The sequence below is a fragment of the Netta rufina genome (assembly GCF_964035555.1).
Source record: "Netta rufina genome assembly, chromosome: 6".
In the NCBI taxonomy this organism is placed as follows: domain Eukaryota; kingdom Metazoa; phylum Chordata; class Aves; order Anseriformes; family Anatidae; genus Netta; species Netta rufina.
Genome location: NC_140129.1, coordinates 5,273,154 through 5,295,541, shown reverse-complemented (window position 1 = coordinate 5,295,541; position 22,388 = coordinate 5,273,154). Strand labels below are relative to the sequence as shown.

General features: G+C 35.8%; 1 protein-coding gene across 1 annotated transcript in view; it reads right to left on the bottom strand.

Moving 5' to 3' along the window:
* Window positions 1-22,388, bottom strand: part of COL5A2 (collagen type V alpha 2 chain) — a gene marked incomplete at its 5' end in the record, with an annotated part of 41,304 nt that overhangs the window by 10,520 nt on the left and 8,396 nt on the right. The window contains 29 exons of the mRNA XM_084289397.1: window positions 159-266; window positions 368-529; window positions 1,497-1,550; window positions 1,751-1,804; window positions 1,912-2,019; window positions 2,830-2,883; window positions 3,954-4,007; window positions 4,124-4,177; window positions 5,014-5,067; window positions 5,184-5,291; window positions 5,986-6,084; window positions 6,612-6,656; window positions 6,971-7,024; window positions 7,609-7,662; window positions 8,157-8,210; window positions 8,311-8,364; window positions 8,475-8,573; window positions 9,387-9,440; window positions 10,183-10,281; window positions 11,024-11,077; window positions 11,689-11,796; window positions 12,948-13,001; window positions 13,451-13,549; window positions 13,655-13,699; window positions 14,155-14,253; window positions 16,012-16,065; window positions 18,981-19,025; window positions 19,862-19,915; window positions 21,194-21,238. Coding sequence (XP_084145523.1) covers window positions 159-266; window positions 368-529; window positions 1,497-1,550; window positions 1,751-1,804; window positions 1,912-2,019; window positions 2,830-2,883; window positions 3,954-4,007; window positions 4,124-4,177; window positions 5,014-5,067; window positions 5,184-5,291; window positions 5,986-6,084; window positions 6,612-6,656; window positions 6,971-7,024; window positions 7,609-7,662; window positions 8,157-8,210; window positions 8,311-8,364; window positions 8,475-8,573; window positions 9,387-9,440; window positions 10,183-10,281; window positions 11,024-11,077; window positions 11,689-11,796; window positions 12,948-13,001; window positions 13,451-13,549; window positions 13,655-13,699; window positions 14,155-14,253; window positions 16,012-16,065; window positions 18,981-19,025; window positions 19,862-19,915; window positions 21,194-21,238 — 2,079 coding nt within the window. The remainder of the gene's footprint in view (window positions 1-158; window positions 267-367; window positions 530-1,496; window positions 1,551-1,750; window positions 1,805-1,911; window positions 2,020-2,829; window positions 2,884-3,953; window positions 4,008-4,123; window positions 4,178-5,013; window positions 5,068-5,183; window positions 5,292-5,985; window positions 6,085-6,611; window positions 6,657-6,970; window positions 7,025-7,608; window positions 7,663-8,156; window positions 8,211-8,310; window positions 8,365-8,474; window positions 8,574-9,386; window positions 9,441-10,182; window positions 10,282-11,023; window positions 11,078-11,688; window positions 11,797-12,947; window positions 13,002-13,450; window positions 13,550-13,654; window positions 13,700-14,154; window positions 14,254-16,011; window positions 16,066-18,980; window positions 19,026-19,861; window positions 19,916-21,193; window positions 21,239-22,388) is intronic.

Here is a 22,388-nt window from a genome sequence, read left to right as displayed (position 1 = left end):
ATGCATTTTCATGAGATTTAGTTATTCACTATTCTCTCTATATTCACTCCAGGAATTGGAGATTTCCAACCTTCTCCTCACATTATGGCGCACTATACTATCAAACCCACAAACATGACAATGTTTAAGGCAGGTATATCAACTTGGTCATTACTTACTGCAGGACCTGGCAATCCTGGCATGCCTCTTTCACCTCGCTGTCCTGGCATGCCAACAATACCTCTCTGACCAGTAGTTCCTGCTGGACCCGGAGGGCCATCTGGTCCCTGAAATCCACAATGGATAAAATGATGTTACCATCGTTTCTGTAGCAATAATACAACAAGACCAAGCCCAGAGGGAATTAATAACAACAACCAGGACATACCGGCTGCCCATCTTCCCCTGCATCACCCTTGTCTCCAGGACCACCAGGAGGCCCGGCTGGCCCTCGATCACCCACACGGCCATGAGAACCAGGATCACCACGAAGACCTGGGGGACCTTCCTTTCCTGGCTCACCGATAGGCCCAGCAGGTCCTGGAGCTCCCTAATAAGATTAAAAGACATTGTTACATTGGACCTTTTCCTAATCAGGACTATTAAACTCTAAGGTATGTGTTTTGATTAACTATAAACATGCACACTCTAAGGGATGACCACAGTGTGACAGAGCTGAGAGCTAGTATAATCTCAATTTACAGCTGTGCTGGACTCCCAGGGTTTTCAAATTATGTCCAAGCTCTACCCCTCTCTCTCATTCCACTGCCTTTCCAAACTCCCTCCTTTAAAATACATTTTATTTTACTTTTTTAGCCTCTGGTGTATAACTGCTGCCAGATAACTCCTTGCCCGTTCTTTTGAATATCAAGTAAGTGTTTTCACACACTTTTGTTAATTTCTCGAAGACTTTTAAAGAATTTCACATTTATAATATGTTTTCCATAAACTTTACCTTCGGATAAACTAACAATGACTGCAAGTTATTTTGGACAAAATCATCTTTGTGGAGATGAATTTTCACTTGTAGATTCACAGGCATTTTTTTAAACTACAGTGTTTCTAAAAATGTTTAGACATGAGAGATTTTTTTATGTGTGTGTTCTTACTTTGTTTTAATAGATCTTATGAGTAACTCCATAATGAGATAAACTGGAAGAAGCATCTTCCTTTCACAAAAACTCTCCTAACTTCAGTCATCACTGAAGGGGATGGTTGAAAGGAAGATAAGGTTGTTGTTTTAACTCACCAGAGCAGCTTGAATAGCTTGAAGCCTAACTAAAGCCTACTTAGCCCAGTGAAAATCCTGCATTAATTTGGACACATTGGATCAACCCCAAGACTAATGAATTGTATTTAATAAAGTCGGATGTAAACACGCAGTCACAAAAGTCAGTGCTCTCTTCCAAAGCATCAGGCCATAAACATTGCTTCATCCTTCCCACTTCATTTAGTCTTCAATTTCTCAATGACCAGATTATAAATTACACCTATGAGAAATATGTCAATTGACTTACAGTTGGTCCTGGAGGTCCAACTCTTCCAGCAGATCCTGGGAATCCAGTAGCACCCTAAAAAATATTTTAATATCAACCTTACTGAAAGAAATATAGCATGGATTGCCTAAAGTTTTGCCTAACTGAATTAGTGAGCAAATGCTATAGTTACAAACTGTGAAACATGAGCCGAGATGAGGAATGATACACACATTCCATAAATTTGCAGTATTAGATTATCTTCAGTCACCTCACAAAAAATTAGATCTACTTACAGGGGGACCCTGAGTTCCTCGACCACCTTTTAGACCAGGAACACCTGAAGGACCCTAAGATGAAATGAGAAAGAGTGAGGTGATAGTGAACACTCTGGACATTTTAATTAAGCAAGATCGACCTATGCCAATGTTTCTCCAATTACGCTATTTATACTTACTGGTGGACCAGGAGACCCTGCAAGACCCTGTGGTCCTGGAGATCCAGCATCTCCTTTCTGTCCAGGTTCCCCAGGTTCACCTTTCACACCTGGCTGACCATCAGGGCCCTATAAGAGATCATATTTAAAAGAGGCGTCAAGTCAGAGAACACCACATTTTTCTAACTTAACAAAGACATTTTGTGAGAAATATCTAGAAGTCAAAAAATAACAGGAGAACAAATCAGCTCAAAGAACAGTGCATTCGGTAATTGGGTCGACTCAATAGAACTGTAACAGTTCACCACGATCTGCAGAACACAGATATGTTTTCTGAAAACTCTGTGAAATCAGTATTTCCATTAACAATAGTTTCCAAGCTAGTTAATATTTTTCATTTCTTTAGATTTTCTATTTTCCTTGACACCTATTGCATATCTAAAAGTAAAAGAGACTGAACAAACATTTTTCTTTTCCCATCAGGGAAAGCAGTTGCCTAAGTCTTTGTGAAAGATTGAATCACAATATTTAGACTGTGGGAAAGTTTGGAGGTATTCACTGAAAAGCTCACAATTTTTCTGTTTGCTCCATCAATTCGGTCCATCCTCCACTAGTCATGGAGGAAATCTTTTCTACTTTCAGTAGATGACACTTCACAACTTGCCTCATTTTAATCTCAAAGGAGCAACATAGCATATTCATGAAGATATGAAATCTGGTGAACAATTACATAATATTATCAACAAAATTACTTCTCAACTGTCTAGGGTATTCATTGGCCCTCTTCTCTACTTTATATAATGATGGGGAAAAAAAAAAACAGCTCTTTTTGAAACAAAAATGTGACTCACTCCAGAACACTGTAGTATTATTCATAATGAAAGAAACTAAAGTCAAAGCATGACTAAAGGAAACTCATTAGTATTACAAAACACATACCGGAGGACCAGCAAAACCAACAGCACCCGTTGGGCCATTTTCTCCTCGGGAACCCTGGTTGAAAAATTAAGAATAATTGTATTTAACATATTTGTCTTTCTATATATGGTAAAATTTGCATGTAAATACAGAAGAAATGAAGCTAACCATTTCTTGTCATAAGTGTGATTATATTCTTGCTCTATTAATCAGAATCAAATGAGCATTTAATCACAATATAAAGGATGACATCAAGATCTTCCATGTGTTCAAGACTGTATGTAAACTTTTGGAATTTAGAGATGGAAGACACATGTAAGCAGTAGGACAGCATTAAGAGGAATTCTTCTCTTAATCCTGCAAACCACTTCCAGTGGCTGTGGGATTAGCTGAAGAACATACACTCTATGGAACCTACCATTCTCATCGGGGAAAAAAATAAAAAATAATAATAATAATTCTAATGCGTATTCTTCTACAAGGTCAGAATGGGCTGTGAACTGCTTCAACTGAGCTTTCCACAAACCATTTGTTTGGAAACGGGGGAGATGAAGTCTGCCAAGCTCCAGCATTCCCCAGAGGAGTGGAAGCTCTTCCAATTTATGCTGGAGTTAAGATTGTTCTGATTTATGACAGAGACATAATCAATTCCAAGCAGTATGAAGGACCTAGAAGGGCAAAGCTTCTAAATCTTTAATCATTCAAGCCAACCCTCAAAATCTCTAAAATCAGAAATGGAAATGACAAGAATTAACATAACTGGATATATCCAATAATAAGATGCATCTCTGAGTTTTTCCATCTAAATATTCTTATGGATACAGTAGTATCTGGCATGGGCATGCTTTTAAAAAGATTTAAACAATTAAAAGTGGTGTCATACTTTCAGGTCGGAGGTACATGAAGGTAATTTTATGTAAAGATTGCCCTAAAACAAGCGTAAGACAGAGCAACAGGATCTGGCAATACAAGTGCACAGCATCAAGACAGGAACTACAAATTTTGGCTACAAAGGAAGGAGAAGAAAAAAGAAAATATATCAGTAAATGATACAAATGCCACAAGTGTGGATCAGAGTTAGGTATTAGCCATACCTTGGTAATATTTTTTAACTTATGCCAGGAAAAAAACAAATGTTTACTCACAGGGTTTCCACGAGAGCCAGGAGGACCAACTAGACCTCGAGGACCTGGTTCACCCTTAAAATAAAATTTAAGGTTAGTTTCCAAGTAACTTATCTGATGAGTAACAAAAGTTTCAACAAAGCATGGTGATTAGAAACTTCAGTAGGGAAATGCCATAAAACTCTGTTTACCTTTTCACCAGTGGGACCTGCTGGACCCATTGGGCCTATTGGACCAGGGAGACCCTTTTGAACAAATGAAGATGAAAAGAAGTTAGAAAAATGATGGTTATTCAAAATGGTTATTTTAAAACTTTTCATATGTTACTATTTCCATATGCTTCTTCATTTCTTAAAAATTCTCCTTTATTTCTTAATAATTATCAGGTCTTCTTTATCTAAAATTCACTAGCATTTCCCTTCCCAGTAACCAAAATCGCATATCTCAATAACCTTGCTTTCCTTCATTCTCTCTTTCTTCACTAAATTAATCTTCTCCTTTGCAACATTTATGGATAAGGCCAATGATAAAAAACAGCTCTGGCTTCATTTGTCACTCTCAAGAGGAAATGAAGTCATTTTTCACTGACTTACAAGAAGCAGACTATCTTTTATGCTAGTATTTCACTCTTAAAGTTTCTATTGTTACTTTTGAAGTTTCATATATATCTTGCACACACCTTAAAAGTTTCCTTTTTCTTTTCATGAGGGAGTTAGGCAAATAGGTTCCAATCTCTATCTGAACCAATCAACTACATTTGATGATCATACAGCACTAGCCATATCAATTTATTGAATATTTAGAATTCCCAAATTAACATGCTACTTCTGGGAGACTTTTCCATTAACATCCCATTATCTATTATATAAAATATGGGCTTGGAACACAGGCATACCAGAATACAGTGCACATCTATCTTGGAAAAACTTGAAAATCAAATCTGGATCACAGGCAGAATGAGAACTTCAGCCCATCATATCTCCAAGTTGAGTACTGTTTAATTCTATGACCTGAGTAGCCCTAACACAATAAATAATCTTCTGTGTGAAGAGCAGGTCTAAACAATGAGAGATTTACTTACTCGTGCCCCATCATTGCCAGCTGTACCTTCAGCACCTTTCTCACCTATGCCACCCTGTGGAAAATACCCAGAAAGTCTAAGTTATGACACTGAATGGTTCTTACTTGGGACAAGCGCAGTATTAAGAGATGGGTGATTCTACTCAGCCCAACAGAAATAGAGAGACTTACTCTATCGCCCTTTGGGCCTGGTGTTCCAGCAATCCCTCTTTCTCCAGGCATACCTTGAAGACCCGGTGGGCCTGGATCACCAGGCGTCCCACTTGGGCCTGGGCTTCCCTGAAACAAATAAAGAGCAAGTTGTTGTCTATTCATCTGAGAAGTATCTTTGTCTCTAGGCTGCAGAACATGCTGTGCCTTGTGTTGAAGTCTCTGGGGTAGTTTTAAGTAATAATTTTCTCTTAAATTTGGACCTTATTCATGTCCAAATACTTTTCATTTCCCATTGTGTTACTCAGGAAATTGTAATACCCTAGTCCTTCCAAATACATTAGCATGCACTCAGTACTTACTGGTGGTGAGAACAGACCAAAATAGAAGCTTGAGCTTCTCTCTAACTTGCCCTTGATGCCACATAGGTCTATTACACAAAGTAGCAACAGCTAGAAGTTGCCAGAGGTTTTTAATTATGCTTTGCTTCTCACAGCTCACATCTATTACAGCTCCCACACTGAGGCACTCCCTTATTGGTGTGAACTTCCTAGGCCCCATTAAATCAATTGCAGGTGAAAGAAAGGCATGCAATTTTCAGCATTTGTTTTTCAACACACAACCCTGCCAATCTTCTTCAAGTAAACTGACATGGTTATTAAAACAGAGCTATTACTAAAGGTCTTTTTGCAGTTTAGAAATGGCTGTGCCCTGTTCTACTGAAAAACACAAACAAAAAAGAAAAGATCTCTCTTATGTTCTTGCAAATGAAAATAATTATAAAAGACTTCACTGCAGCAATACAAATTTCCCTATAACTTACCTTTGGACCATCAGGACCATGACCTCCAGCCATACCCTTTTCACCCGCAAGTCCTGATGCACCTGGCTCTCCCCTTTCCCCTGGATTGCCTCGCTCTCCCTAAAAAAAAATAAAATAAAATAAAAAAATAAAGGATAAATATTAATGATTTAGTAGCTAGGGCACAGGTCTGGTAGGAAAAACCTTAAATACACTATCTATAAGCACAGAACTGCTATTTAATAAAAGAGCCTGCAAACACATTCTAGGCAAACCAATCGAATGAAAAAAAGTGTTATGTTTTTATTTTAAAGGCAGGTAATACCATGCATTGTTCAGCAAAATAAAGCCATTTCACAAACTGTAAACCAAACAGTTTTACAGACTAAAAAAAGAGTTCAAATACCTTAGCAGCTATTAACTAACACTGCTTCTTGAGCTATGGAGCCATTAAAGGTGGTCAGTTTCATAGAAAAACATACCACCTCAAAATGTATCCATGTATATAATCATTTTATTGGGGGTAAACATGAAATAAAAAAGACAAAATGTTCATGATAGCTGTTAAAGTTCATATAATGAATCTGCATTCAACCTCAGAGAACTGTTATAAATATTTCTGAAAGAAAATACTTGAAAATACATACCCTAGGGCCCAATGGACCAACAACTCCAGGATCTCCAGGAACACCCTATGCAAAAGAGAGCTCACCATTAGAATTAAAATATTATTCATAGCCTTATAGCTGTGGAAATTAGAGCAAAACATTTTCATTTCCAAGATACTGTAATGTAAATGACTAGTTCTGGATACTATCTGTCCATGACAAGAGAAGATTACTATATTCTAGTAATTATTTTATCCAAGAGTAGTCTTGATAGACAGCTTGTCAACTACATCAGTAAATATTATGAAACAGTGTGAGCAATTAAATTACAAAGAGAATAAAAGAAAAGGTAAAACTACATTATGAAGTGAATTATTGTCAAATTGTACAGAAATTACCTGATCACCTGGTTTTCCTCCCTCACCTGGAGGACCTGGTGGCCCAGGCAAGCCCTGTTAAAATGTAAATTAAAAAAATGTAAAAAATAAAAACTATGTTTAAAAAATGCTGAAAAATTATGTAAATCAAGATTTAAGACACCAAGAACATGAATGTACACAGTACAGGATTATGCCAGCAGAGATCCCCAAGTGAAATAGTTACAAGAATATTACACCAGTGTTTCCCCACTCTAAGTGAAATAGCAACCCTTTAACTTTTGTCAGACATATATATACTATTCCTAAAAATTAAGTTCTCTATAAACAGATTGACTTAATTAATACACTTAATTAATACTTTATTATAAATAAATATATATATTTGCTCTGTATTTGGAACATCTTCGGAAAATCTCCAAATAAAAACTGGAAAAAAAAACAACAAATTTTATCTCAAGAGATACAGAGCTGCCATTTAAGGCTTTGCCAGTTCAGTTTAGTGTATAGTTGATGTGAAAGCTACGTATCAGTAATCATTCTAAGCACTACTGCCATCAATTCTGAAGCTGTATGTTAAGCATCACTTGACTGAACTTCTCTAAGTTAAGTTAATAAAGACATGGCTTATTTTATCTTACAAAAATAAATGCATATACCTGAAACCCTGTAGGACCTGGAGGGCCTTGTTCTCCTCTTTCGCCTGCCAGACCCTACACAAAAGGAAACAAAAAGTGTTAGAGGAATAGTCAGGTTCCACATTTTCCTTCTCTCTGAATATGTATATTTACAATTATGTATTTGTTTATTAAACATTTTTACTTATCCCTGGCCAAGGTGTACCCTATCTAAAACATATAAAAGATACAACTTATCTCCTTATTTCTTTAAGACCCTCCCCCAAAATTCTGTGCTGATAGAAAAACACTCAGTTCCACTGAAACTAAGGAAGCTAGGAAAATAAACTATGAAAAAAATTTTGCTCTTGTGCTATTTTTTTTTTATAATTGCCATAAAAGAACTGGAATACCAATATAAACACATCTTAATACAAAGCCCACATTTTTTGTAAGATTTTCTTTTCATGTTATTCAAGTTTTTGTTTGGAATCAACAAGTGGCATGAAGATAAATAAAAACAGAGGCAGAAAGATCAACGAATGGGTGGTAGGTCAGATAGCCAAGCAGTGTTGAAAAAGTTGACTTACTGGTGGGCCAACAGGACCGGAAGGACCAACTTCACCATCTTTACCAGGAGCTCCCTAAATTAAGATTACATAGTAAAAAGCCTTGTATAGTGAACATACATAACAGAAATGCATGCTTTCTGTAAGCACTGAAAATGATCACAGTCACACTCACTCTCTGTCCTGGGACACCCGCATTGCCTGCTTCTCCAGGTTTTCCTGGATCACCCTAATTTGCAGGAATAAAAATTACCATTTTTAGGTTTTTGTTTTCAGCTATTAACATGTCTCCAAATGGTTAAAGTTACGCAGACCTTGGGTACTAGGTGCAATACTCACACTACTACCCTTTGGCCCAGGAAGGCCCATGCTGCCTGGCTGACCTCTTATTCCTATTGAACCTGCAGGACCAGGACGTCCATCTTCTCCAGGGGCACCCTACAGAGAAAAAGCATTTTCCACATGAGATCAAAAATATTATTTATTCACATAAGCCTATTAAACTCTCGAAAATGACTCCCAGTGTAACTAGAGCCCAACCAGCTCTGACTGAACTTAAGAACAACCATGAAGTGACCAGATAATCACTTGAATTACTTCAGCAAAATAATTTCCTTAAATGGAATTAAAATATTGGATACATTTTGTCACAGCTCAGTAATTGAACCCATGCTGTTTCTCAGGAATCACAGATGGAAAAGGTCAGCGATGAAGACAAATGTCTTTCCAACATAAACCAAACAATCATAACAAAAAAACAGCATTTAATGCTAGAATGTTCTGTTTTAAAGTGAATATATCAAATGGTAGTTAAAACACTTTATCTTATATTGTTTACATATATAGAATAATATTAATGTAGTTTGGTGCTACAGTTATCAGTCAAAGCGTCTTTAAAGCAGACAGAGCTCTAGCCACACTGTTGGAGCTAAGAAAATATGTAATTGTTATAATTGAGCCATTACATACAATTATTTTATTGTTCCCCAAAACAGACACTTAGAAAAAATATTTAGTTCACAATGATTGAAAAATATTGCAGCAACTGCTAAGCAGACACTGTTATACAGACAAAATTATAGAAACATTAATTGCACTATTTTTGGAGTTGAGAATCCAAACTGAACACTTAAAAGAGAAGACGAACCTTCAGAAATCAATAAAAATCAGGTTAATAACATAATTTTAATGAGTTGAGATCTCTGAATTACTGTGGAATTAGCTGAAAAGACCAACTGTTCTGTTGCTTACCAAAGGACCAAGTTTTCCTTCAGGGCCTTGAACACCTGGATTTCCCGTCAAACCCTAAAAGTGGAAATAATATTGGTGTTAGGTTGCACATGTAAGTCTAGGAAAACAGAAAATTGTAAATTAACCCAAAAGATATGTTCAGTTACTACCATTGTTAAAGCACTCAGATATTCTTCACACAATTTTCCTTTCTGAATCCAAATTCCTCATCTTTATCTTCAAATTACTTTACAGCACTATCATCCACTGTCTTTGATGTTCCTTTTTGCTATTCACCTTTTTCTCACTTTTACACCTCTTGAACTTCCCACAGATTCATCTTTACTTCTGCCAGTATTACCCAGTGAACTATATCACACCTTGTTCTTGATGTTTCCTCTCTCATTTTGTGACATTCCATATTCTCCCTACATCTTTTTCCTGAAAAAAAGTCTCTTGATGACATGCACCACTCAACTATATAAGTCATCTATCACCAATACAATGAAGGTTTAAGTTTTAATTCATACTAGCTGTAGTAACTATGTGCTTTACAAGCACACATCCTTAAGTTATATTAGCCAGTCTAAATCAGGGCTGTTTCTTTCAGAGACAAACAGAACCTGTGCTTTCCAACATCAGCAGAAAAAAGATGACAGGTATTTTGGCCTTTACCCTTTAAGTAAAAAATAAATTAAATAAATCTGAAATAAATCTGTCCTTGTACAGCAGCTTCTTAATTTTATAAAGTGATGCCTGCAAACTTTTGAAAATGAAAAAAGTCATGGTTTATAGTGTACTTTTATTAACTACTTACCCTTGCACCTGGGAGGCCAGGTTCACCAGGGCGCCCAGGATCTCCCTGACCCCCTTTAGGACCAGAAGAACCTGCTGGCCCACGCTCTCCTTGGGCACCCTACAAAGATACCAATAGGCTATTTGTTAACAGGTGTAACAGCTACAGTAAGAGAAAGTCAAATATAATAGATATCTTTAATTAAGGATTTATTTTTTTGAGAACAGAGCTCCAAAACATCAATATTCTATCATTATTACTTTTTTTTTTTTTTTTTTTTCCAAATTTCTACTCTTCCATAAAGCAAGCTTATACAAGGACTTCAGAATCCCTGTATTTTTACCAAAAAGTTAAGAATTAGCAGAAACACTAGACAAACACATAGGTAAGTCATTTCCCTGCAAATGTTCCAGCAGTTAGGAAAAACACAGATAAGTTGATCTGGTCAAGGGACAAGCTAGAACAACTATACTACACACAAAGAAAGGCAATTCTTCAAATAATCACTTATTATAGAGCAATGAGTATAGCAGTATAGCAGTACAAAGAGGTCAATGTCTTTTATCTATTCACATCTGAGCTTGAGGGAGCATTAACTCAGGGGCATACAGTGAAAGCTGAACATAAGAGCAATTCAAAGTGATTTTCCCAATAAATTTTTAGTCTCAAAACATTCAGACCCCTTCTTGGCATTTGCCAATTTCTTGTGAATCTACTTCCAGTGATTTTGAGGTTCTGCCCACTTATCCAGAAGCATATGTTTTTAATGGAACACTTTCTTTCATATCTGCATGTATGAAAATTTAAAAAAAAAAAAAAAAAAAAAGACCAAATAATAGACAGACACTTTTATTTCATTTACCTTTGGTCCAGGCAAGCCATCAGAACCTGGAAAACCACGGTTTCCAGGAGCACCCTAGGAAAAGCCATAGATAGATTACTGCCTTAATTTTTACATAACTTATTGTAAATAAAGTATTTGGTACTTCAGTACTTTAATCTTGTTCTTTTGGTCCATTTGGAGTGGTAAAAAAAAAAAAAAAAAAAAAAAAACATGCTGACCAGCCTCTTTGAAAATGGGATGATCATTTGTATAGGGGTTAAGCACATCATCTGCAGATTAGCTTGTCATGTCTCCAAGCCATTACCATGCTGTACTGTACTCTGAATTCACAAATTAGAATATCCGCTGTAGAAGTAATACATACTAACATGGATTTCTTTCCCCAAAAATAGTACTAAGAAGTAAAATCGATTCAGGATGCAAAAAACATCTTCCCATATTTTTATATCCTGAGCTTCAGAGTATCGTTTTCAAAGAGATTATAGTATGTTACAGAAGACAACATCCTAAAGTCAGTAATCTGCTACAGAACCAAGTCGTAGACATTATTTAACTACTGTTAGGAAAATAAAGTTTGGCCACACCTACAACCAAAGTCTATGAAAATTAATGGTTAGGTCAAGATCAAAAGCTTTTCAGATTGTCAGTGCGTCTCTCACAAGACATTCTTCTGGATTGCTTACCCTCTCTCCAACAGGACCTGGTGGACCTACTGACCCAGGATCACCTCGAGGGCCTCTTTTCCCTTCTTCACCTATAGGACCAATGGGACCCTGTGGACCTTGTGGACCCTATTAAAAGTAAAATATGTTTGAAAATTCATTGTTAAGCTCACCACCGCTCACATTGAAACAGATTATCTTCTAAACATTATAAACATTGCTTCCAAATAAAGGAGGAAAGAAAATATAGTTAAGGTTTTGATTCAGTTAAAAAACATAGCATTTCAGGATCCGTTTTTCTCTTTTTTCATTATTTATAAGCAAATTATTCAGTAAGAAGGTAATTATTCAGTAAGAATTAATTCACTATGAATTAATTGTACTTTAACTGTACAGTTTGTCTATACACTATTATTACTACTCTATTATTATTATTACATTGCTTATTATAACAATCTGTTTTCTCAGAAATTATAATTTTTAATTTTATTTATTATGATCAATTGAACAGGTAGCAAAAGACTCAAAATCAATGACATTCTTGAAGAAATTCTCAAAGAAACAAGAATCCAGTCAGTGGTAAGGAAAACATTATTTTATCTGCACAGGTTTTTTGGTTGTTGCATGCTCACTTAAACTGGTGAGAAAGAAAAACTAAAGATAGATTGACAAACCAAACTGAACCCAACTTTGCGGAATTACTTTTCCTCCATAATTCATACGGTTACTGCATGAAATTAGCCATGTTCCCAAAGAATAATTCATAAATATTAGTTGTGGGATAAACAGCTATTCATACCATACAAGTATAGAGATATTTATATTATTTTAATAATTTGTATATATTCAGCTGCATAAGTATAAAGTGTATTAAGTGTATGTTTAAACAAATACTTTTTTATTATGATTAGCAAACAGATGTGTGTGCTTTTAAATGTTTTAAAAGAAACAAGTGGGATCCATTTCTTGTGTGATGAAGAAATTAGAATGAAGTAATTCTGACTGGTACAGAAACCTCAGTAGCTGCTGGTTTCTCTGTCTTTGAGTTCTTTGAGGCCTATAAGGGGTGGGATATTTATAACATCGAAGGACCTGCTTTACCATTCTTTTTCTACTGTCTAACCAGGTTCACTTTGGTTTGTCTTCCACAGTAAGTATTTGACAAACAGAAGTAATCATGAGAAATAACATCAGAAACGTCTTGAAAACTGTACCAGTCTATTCCAAATACTCCTACAAGCCTCTGTGATTCCTTTTCGTTTTACAAAGCTTATACTTACTGGTTCACCTTTGGGTCCTGCTTCTCCCTTGAAACCTGGAACACCAGGGTCTCCCTGAAAAAAAAAAAAAAAAAAAAAAAATCCAACGATTAACACCTATAGAGATAAAACTCTGCATAAATAATTCGATCATTTTGGATTATGTGATGAAATAGAAAAACATTCTCTAGTTTAGTAACTAGTTGTAGGTAATACAACAGGGTATTTTCAATGGTCTCTCTTTCCCTTTAGTGTGTTTATTGTGACATTTGCACAAAAACTTTAGTGAAAAATTTTAATTTGGGGAAATAACAGTTACTGTTTTTCAAAAGTTATATAGACACACTTAGACTTCTAAGAAAGCCATAACAGTATTTTGGACTTGTAGAAGACTCACAAGATCTGACTCTCAGCACACTCATTAATTTATGTAAAGGATCCTTACTGCTAATCACCGTTTTAGTTTCATGGAGTGACACATTTGCTAGATATTGTAATTTCCATGGTAACTAAGCCATCATTACCGGCTGCCCTCGAATACCAGGTGGGCCAGTACTGCCTTGGGGTCCTGGGGAGCCAGGTGGACCTGATAAGCCAGGGGGGCCTCCGGTGCCAGGAGATCCCTACAAACAGAAATAACAGCATGGTAAAGAAAAATAATAATATATATAAGGAAATAAAATAAAGCCACTTATATAATTTCTTCAGCAAGCCATGTGACTACTTACAGTTGGGCCTTTAGCACCTGGGGAACCATCTGTCCCTTCAGTACCCTAAAAATAACACACAAATCATTAAAATTAATTTTAGTTAGGGAGAGATTGATAACAAAAGCAGAAGACAGCAATTTTCTGCACTTTACAAGAGCAGAAGATAAAGACTATTAAATAAATATATTAGCATAGGATCTGTTACTTGTGCAAATGTAAATAGTAACAAAGTGGGCAAGTTAATGTGACTTTTCATCTTCGTATCTTCAGTTTTAAAGTAATTGTAGGATTGAGACTATACCACACTGCGCAACTTGAAGCTTTCCAAGCTTTTTTAATTGAATTATAAAAAGTTGTTTTGAACAAAAACAGAAAACAAATAAATGATACGTTTTCTTTTCTGGAGAAAAAGTAATTTGGGCAAAACTAACTGTCTATCAAATGGGGTATTAAAATTCCCTATAAACAGTCAACATGCACACACTTAACTACTGAGGAACTCGATTTAATATACTTACTGGAAGACCTTGTGATCCAGCTGGGCCTTGTGGACCTGTTTCACCTCTTTGTCCTTGAGGGCCTTCAGGACCACGAGGACCTGTTGGACCTGCTTCTCCCTAAGACATCACAGAATAAAACAACTGGAGATTATTTTGATCTAAATAGTAGCACTTCAAAGTAACTAAGGAGGAATACTAGGTTCATAAGACAAAAACAACTCAGATCTTTAAATACTTCATTATCCTTAAAATATATTTTGACTTAATTCTGCATCAATGTGAACATAAAACTTCAAAACTACAAATGGATTTTTTTCTCAATGTATAAAAGGAAACTTTCTACAGAGAAGCAGCACTCTATACGGTGGCCTAAATCAGATCAGATATTTTAGACAGACATCCCTATCTAAAATCCCAGGACAGATTTGCAATTCAGAAGCTTTATTTTAGCTTTGTTACAAGCATTGACATGTGGGAGTAACATTTGGGGTTTTTTTGCACAGTACAAATTAACTTGCTGTTGCAGCACGATATTATATATTAAACAAACAAATATATATGCATACATGCAATACTCTGTAATACTCTGATTGTCACAGCTTATGCTGATCAGAGTATGATAGACCAAAAAAATTATCATTCCCAGCAAAGCCTTGCCAGGGTGGACTGGATCCTCCTCCAACAAGACAATTTCTTCTGAGATCTCCTTTGAATTTTATTTTTATTAAGGAAATCTGAATTTTGGAATTGATGCTATTAATATTGCATCTTCAGAACTCAAGTATACGTTTTCAACATGTAGTCTGCTTAGCTTGTGTAAGTTCAAAGCAGCTATTCCAATTTACACCATCTGATGGTCAAACTTGAAGGTAGCTCCTCCTTTTCAAAAGCTTTCGTTGATTCTTCACATGACAGTTTCTCCAAATATTTATTTAGATATTTAGTACTGTTTAGCCATACCAAACCATTTCATGACATGCACTGAAAAGGCTTATTATTTTATTGTATATGTTATGTTAATACTATTATTAAGACTCGTTTCCAAAAAAAAAAAAAAAAATGTTTCATGAATGTTGCCAGCTTTATGACAACACAAAACATCTGCTGAACTTGGCTACCTGGCTAATTGAAAAATAATTTTTTTTTGTATAATTTTATCCTGTCATGTTTAAGAATTGGAAAGAAGCAACCAAGAGCAGTTGGGTGAAGGGCAACTGAAAGAAGTATAAGGAAACTGTATGAGTCATCTTTTCTATCTTTGCAGACTTATTCTCAAGACTAGGAAAAAATAATTGAGTAGTTTCTAGAAAAACAAGAGAGGAAATTCCCACAAACACAGCACCAGAACTAGTGAAAGTTTTCCATGTTAGTCCAATCACTCAGAACCACAAAAGTTTGAAATCATCATTTGAATTATTGCAATAATTGTGGTACATCTCTGTTGGGGTTTCAGGCATTTTTTGTACCACTTTAGGTCATCTCAAAAACTTGTTGGCCAAAACTGGTCACCGGAAGGTGCTGCTTCCATATTAAGTCTTGGATTAGTCATCACAACTCAACTTGCAGAACTCATCTTGTTATTCTTTAAATAAACTGCACAAGATTTTGGGAGCACAGCATAAAAGTTATCTTATTATCATCCTGCAGTGCAAGTTAAAGTGAAAACAAAAAAAAAAACATTAATTGTGGTGAGTTCCAATTATTTCATTTGACTCCTGATTTTCATCATCTTTCTCAAGAATATCAAGACTGATTTCACAGCAATTCTTATTGATCTGAGTACAGGTCATTATGGAAACACTACATAGTCCAGGGTGATTCTGTGTTGTTAAACATACTAAAAGGTAGTTTTATTTCATTTATTTAATTACTTACCTTTACACCAGGAGCACCTGGAAAACCTGGAGAACCAGTTATGCCAAGTGGACCCTGTAAAAGATAGACACAAACAATTCCACTGTTTAGATCATACAGATAAGTGTCTAATCAGTGGGCAAATATGGTTCTTGGATTACATATATTTTCATCGTAAAATATTTTTCATAACAAAAAATATATTTTTTTTTCTGAGAGATATACACAATTCTATGGAATTGTGATGTTTTAATAATATATTTACTGAATTGTAAGCAAATTTGCAGCTTGATTCAGCTATTAATGTGCAAATTGCAACATACACAAATCATAGTTATTATAGCAATTGCTTTTCAATTTTAGTTTTAGTAAAGTCTTATTTTCTCTTTCTAGGTTTATGTGGTATGGCAAGGAAAAGATATTTGTTCAGTGATCACAATTTGTCCTGTAGAAGGTAGCCAAGGAGAGTTTCAATTCTTTTAAACATAAAACACTAACCTATAAAAAAGAGAAATACTAGTCACTTCTCCATTGAAACCATTGTGTTGCTAGACAAGATTTTTGAGGTGAACAATATGACCACTAATAATATAATTAAAGGCAACAGCATGTTCATGCTTCCTACTCTTCTCTTCCATTGAGATTCCCAAACTCACAACCAAATTCATTTGCAAACTTTAAAATTCAGGTTTTGTATCATGTTTTCAAGGCTATATAGACAAAGATGTACCGCAGGAAGTGTTTATTGCTTGGATTTTTTATCCAGATATAGGCAGATATTTCTGGAAGAGAAGAAAAGGCTCATTTATGGCATACCATGAAACACTATTCCATGCAGAGGTCATCTTCAGTTCCCAAAAGCAATACAGAGGAGTCTGACAGCTTGAGCAGACCACACTATTGATGTCACTACACTATTTCTAGTTCTAGAGTCAAATTCATGGTGCCTTGTACTGCAGAGCACATGTGCACCTTATGGTTGGGCATGGATGCAACCAGCTGGACTTGCATTACATGGAAGACTGGCCAAAGTCACTAGACAGCAAACTGCAGATGTATATACTGTAACATACCTGCATGGTATGATGCTAACCCCGTTAAACAGAAAGGCTTCCTATTGAGGACCTTTGAATAAATTTATAAATCATTTCCCTTTCCATAATGCCTCTTGTGCTGAACAATATATTCAACAGACAAACATTTCTGCTGTAAACTCTGTGTGGCGGCACACAGTGGTTATAAGTATTCATTACAATTCTGGCTTCCCAGATGATTCCTCTCTTTTCCTGATTTTCGCTCTTTTTGTAAAATATGATGCATACTGTGAAAAAAATGTTCCATTTAGTGAAGCTCTGCCGACAAACTTAATAAGAACAATTTGTACCAGTGAGTGTTAATTACAGACAACATTTCTGCCATGACCTCGCACTGGATTTCTACAGAACTGATGTAAGAGCTCAATAAGTATAATTCTGAAAACCTATGTCCCAGTTTATTGGCTCACAAATACACATCTGCCAAATCTCTCTGTCATTTCAAGGAGAATTCCAGAATTAGGGGAGACCACTGTACTGACTCAGATAACAATGCATTTCATTAACTCTTCCTCCAATAAGAAACATATGCGTTAAGAATCAGTATCTCCCTTGTGACTCTGAATGGGAATTTACCAAAAATGTTAGTCAACCAATTATCATATCCAGTGAAGCTGAACTCATATTTTATGCCAAATAAAAATTTCAAGCTTCATGTAGAACGGCTTGCCTTTTAACTCTATTTTGCTTTCAGTACTGAAAAATCTTTTCACTGTTTCAAAGCTTCTTCTAGTAAGTTGCCCTTTTTTGTGACAATAACTGAGTTTTTAAGCCTTTAGATAAATACTTATCTGCTTCTATTCCAGTTACTTTTTTTTTTTTTTTAATAAATGAAGTTTGTCAGAAAACTGTTCATTAAGATGACATATATAAAATAAATGTTTCTCAGGGCTTATATCACTATGAAACAAAGTCTCTACAGAATGAAATTTTAATTGTGGTCAGGTGTGTTTGGGGATTGGTTCATGATGGCTGCATCAACAGGCGGAAACTGTCAACTGCATCCCAGAAGAGATGCTTGCAAAACAAACGTACACACAAACAAAACCCCACATTTTTAAGGTGTGAGTTGGCCTAGCACAAAGAGTATGAAATTGTCTTAAACTTCCATTTGCAAAAGCAACACATAACTACTGAATAACTGTTAATAATCACACTGGCTTCCTCATACATTTGCTCATGTGAATTGACTCAAATGCATCTTTCAAATGCACTGTCAAATTGCATCATAGGAACAAAACTATTACCATTTGGTATGCTAACACCCACACTTTAAACTGCCACAGTCATATGCAGCTCAGTTGCAATTATGTCAGAACTTAAACAGTCATGCACAACAGGCTTTCTCAGTAAGACACTTTTTATCAATTTGGAAAATGTTCACAAACATGCTGCTGGTTCTTCAGTTCAATGTGTGACTGTCTATAATTAAAAGTCTGTCTTTTACATGTTTTGTAATGGATTAATTGCAAGTGTCAAGTTTTGCTATTGGTGAGTGCATTTTATCTTGCTGAGAATGGGTATAACCTCATTTGTCAACTTTGTATGTGAAGGAAGATAACCTGCAATTATAAACTGTTGTACATATCATTAAGACAATTATAGCCCTAAAACATGGATCCTACTTCATAAAAGCAGCAAAGCATCATCTCTCCAGGGAAGGTGCTGTATCCTACCCCTCTGCAAATTAAAACCTTTAGATGAAGTAAAATACAGAGCATTGTTTCTCAGCACTAAAGCTACAGTCAGTGCCAGAACCAGGAACCAATTACAGATATTATAGCGACACTTTCTTTTACCAGCGACTACCAACAGGCATTTGTTTCTTCTGGTGATGTCAAAAGGCAAGTGCTAAATATGAAGTGACATAAAAATGTGATTAAGAAAGAAACTTACCATTGGCCCTGGCTTCCCAGGCATACCGTGCTGGCCACGTCCACCCTAAATATGAAAACAGAGAAACGTTTGTAAGAACTTTTTTTTTTTTTTTTTTTTTAAGTTGTGGTAACAGCCATACAGACTAAAGCATTCAAACAAATGCTGGATTACTTCTGGAAGAAATTATGCTTACTTTAAGTAAACAGATTTATCTACTAAATTCAGAGAGTACGATATTTTGACACTGTCATTGTATGGAACAATAGCAAATTGAGCAGAGAAATGTCATGGGGAGAAATGTAAGAAAAAAAAGCACAAGCTTTTTTTACACTAGATGTAAAGCAACAGAGAGAAATTTCTACTCAAATATGGTCTCATGTCAAGGCTAATCCCCCTTTTTGCTGAAAAGCAGAATAATTTTTAACAAGATTGCTTTCTTGCCTGGAGTTAAATGGTAATAGTTAATATAAATTGAAAGCCTAGATTTTCATTTTAATCTTGCTTCCAAACTTTTTTTTCTCTCTTTTTCAAGAGAAAAGCCATATTGTACAGAAATGAAGAAGAAATTTATGAATCTCAGAAATAAGTGGGAAATAAGTGGTGGGAGGATATTTGGATACTTGGGCAATTCTATCATGAGAAATTACCATGCAGCTAACATTGTCTTTTTAAAGTTGTTTTTGACTTTTGAAATATGCATTAATCATTTCACCCCAAAAACTCTGTCCAGTCTATACTTTCTTAAACAGAAGTCACAATGGAAGTGACTAGCAGTCACACACACATGAGACAGAAAAAAAAAAAAAAAAAAAAAAAAAAAAAAAAAAAGAAAAAGCACATAAAGGCTAATGGCTTTAAAACAGACGAATTACAAGGAAACAGAATCAAGACCTACTTACAGGGGCACCCTGTGGTCCAATTCGACCTCTCTCTCCTGGCATTCCTCTAGGTCCCTTGAAGAGAGAATTAAAATAAATAAATAAAATCAGCATTCAAGAGCCATCATTGTAGAATAACAAAAAGTAGAAAATACAGCTCACTTGATTTTTCCTCCATAGCAGAGGGGATGCTCCCGCTCCCCTCCCCATCCCACCCCCCTCTTTTTAATCCATCTTTTTCAGTTCTTTTTACTTTTTCTTCAAAAGCCTTGACTTTACTTTTCCTTCAAAGAAGTTCTGCACTGTATTACTCTTCAGCACTTTTCTGTTCCGTCTTCTTTATGTGTTTGTAACAAGAACATGATTAGTTTCACTGAGACTACAAGCACAATAAGAACAGGCGATGTGAACGATGGTTGCAAAAACCAAGGGCTGTGTTTTTTGCCTCCTGCAATTGTTCCTTATCTTGTTCTATGGCAGGAAAGTAGTAGCAGCTTACATAAATCCTTGCAGCCTCACAGGCTTGCCCAGTGGAAATTTAATAGACTGCAATTTCTCTTTTCCTGCTCCAACAGTATTTCTCATTTTAAACACATTAGAATAAATTCTATATACACCCACTAGGGTCAACAATGCAATCTCATTTACTATGGCTCATTCACAAACTAGGTTCCACTTCAGGGACATTGCATTCTGCCTGACACAAGATAGTGCTTCACAGAGATGCCATTAACTGATATCAGACGGGTGCTTTACATCTGTAAGCACTGCTGAAAGTGGATTTTTGAAATGTTATACTGCTTACAGTTTTCCAAAATGACATCTGAATGAAATCTACTCTGAGAAAAAGTTTATCTATTTTTATGCCACAGATGCTTATCCTCACCATAATCTCATAACCTCCCAAATCCTCTCTGTGATTTTCTTACTTAGTGCATCTCTGATCTAAATTATTCCATTTCTATCACAGAATGTGATAGTCTAATCCATATGAAGCATCAACACACTGGAGGGGGGAAAAAAAAAAAAAAAAAAAAAGCAGAAGAATGTAGTTACCCCTAAATTTCTGTGCATTGGCAAACAACTACCAAACCTACATTCAAATTTCTGTTAAAATCTTCCAATTTATCATAATTATTTGTGTGCCTGTGAATTGCCAGGAAAAACAACTTATAATGGACTAAAACTACTCTTAGTACAATAGAAAACAAAGCCATAATAAGGAGAAAACTCAGCCTCAAGACATCAAGTACAGATCTCAAAACCATAAAATTCCTGCATGCACTACTGGCAACAACATGAACAATCTTAAAAATGGTTCTATAAGTAATATCCACTACATGTGACACTCACTAGAGGACCCGTTGCACCCATGGCACCTGTTGGTCCAGATTCTCCCTAGAAAGTGAAATGAAACGACACAGTTAGAGGGAACAGGTTATAAGATAAGAGAGCTACATGTCTCATTCCCTTCCTCTGCACTTATGTTAGACCTAAGAGGCAGATTTGCATAGTTGTTTGTGCACATCACACCTACTCCGAGGGCATCATTTCATATAACCTTGGTATACAGGAAACACTGTCATCTTCTTCTCCCCTGGTGTTCCCATCTCTCTCTTTCATTTTCATTTCATTCATCAATTAATGGAGTATTGTCAAGTCCGATGTTTCAGCTCTTGTTGCATCCACAGAAAGTGGTAGACAGTCTTAGCAAAGAAATCTCATCTTAGACAAGCTTTCAACTCCTGATTTCACATTTAAATTGACATTTGTGGACGATTCCCTTCATTTACTACATTTTTAATCTGAAGGAATAGGTTTAGCCCATCTATGATTATCACCTTCAGCAAACCAAAATGTTTCAGTATTGGTACTGATTAGCATGGAAAATCATGAAAAAAAATTTCTATGCTTTATTAAAATAACTTTTAATCCATCTTGAAAATATTGAATGCAGCTGGCTATCCCGTGTTGTCACTGCTTCGAGCCAAAGTAGTAAAGGTGATCATCAGTGAGGGTCAAAAATACTAAGAGAATAAAATTGTTATGTGAGAAACATTTGGTTTGATAAACTCTGCCCTCCTCTGCAACATCTGCTTCTTTTAAGCCAATCTAGTTTAAACCTACTATGGTAACCTAAAAGAAGAAAGTTAGGATTTAATTGCTTTATTTTATTAACTACAGAAAATATTAGAAAACTGTCCTCGCTCTGTTTTAACTTTGTCTGACCCAAGTCACTACAATCTGAGGATTTCCAAGGGAATTCAGAAAGCAACGGAGCAGTCTCTCAACCAGTTCCCACAAAACCAACAAGAACCATATACTAGCCAAGCAGCAATATGTATGGGCTCTTTGCTAACAGAATTTACTGTCTTCAACACTGCGTAGGTGTCACAGAGAGACCTTAGTTAATTCACCTCATGATACTCTACAGGACTAACACTGAGCCCCAAGTGAAACTGTGACCAGCAGTTCACTCAAACTCTCTCTTCCTGTACAGAGCCCAGACATGCCAGTTTATAATATTTGATGTGGATTGAACACACAA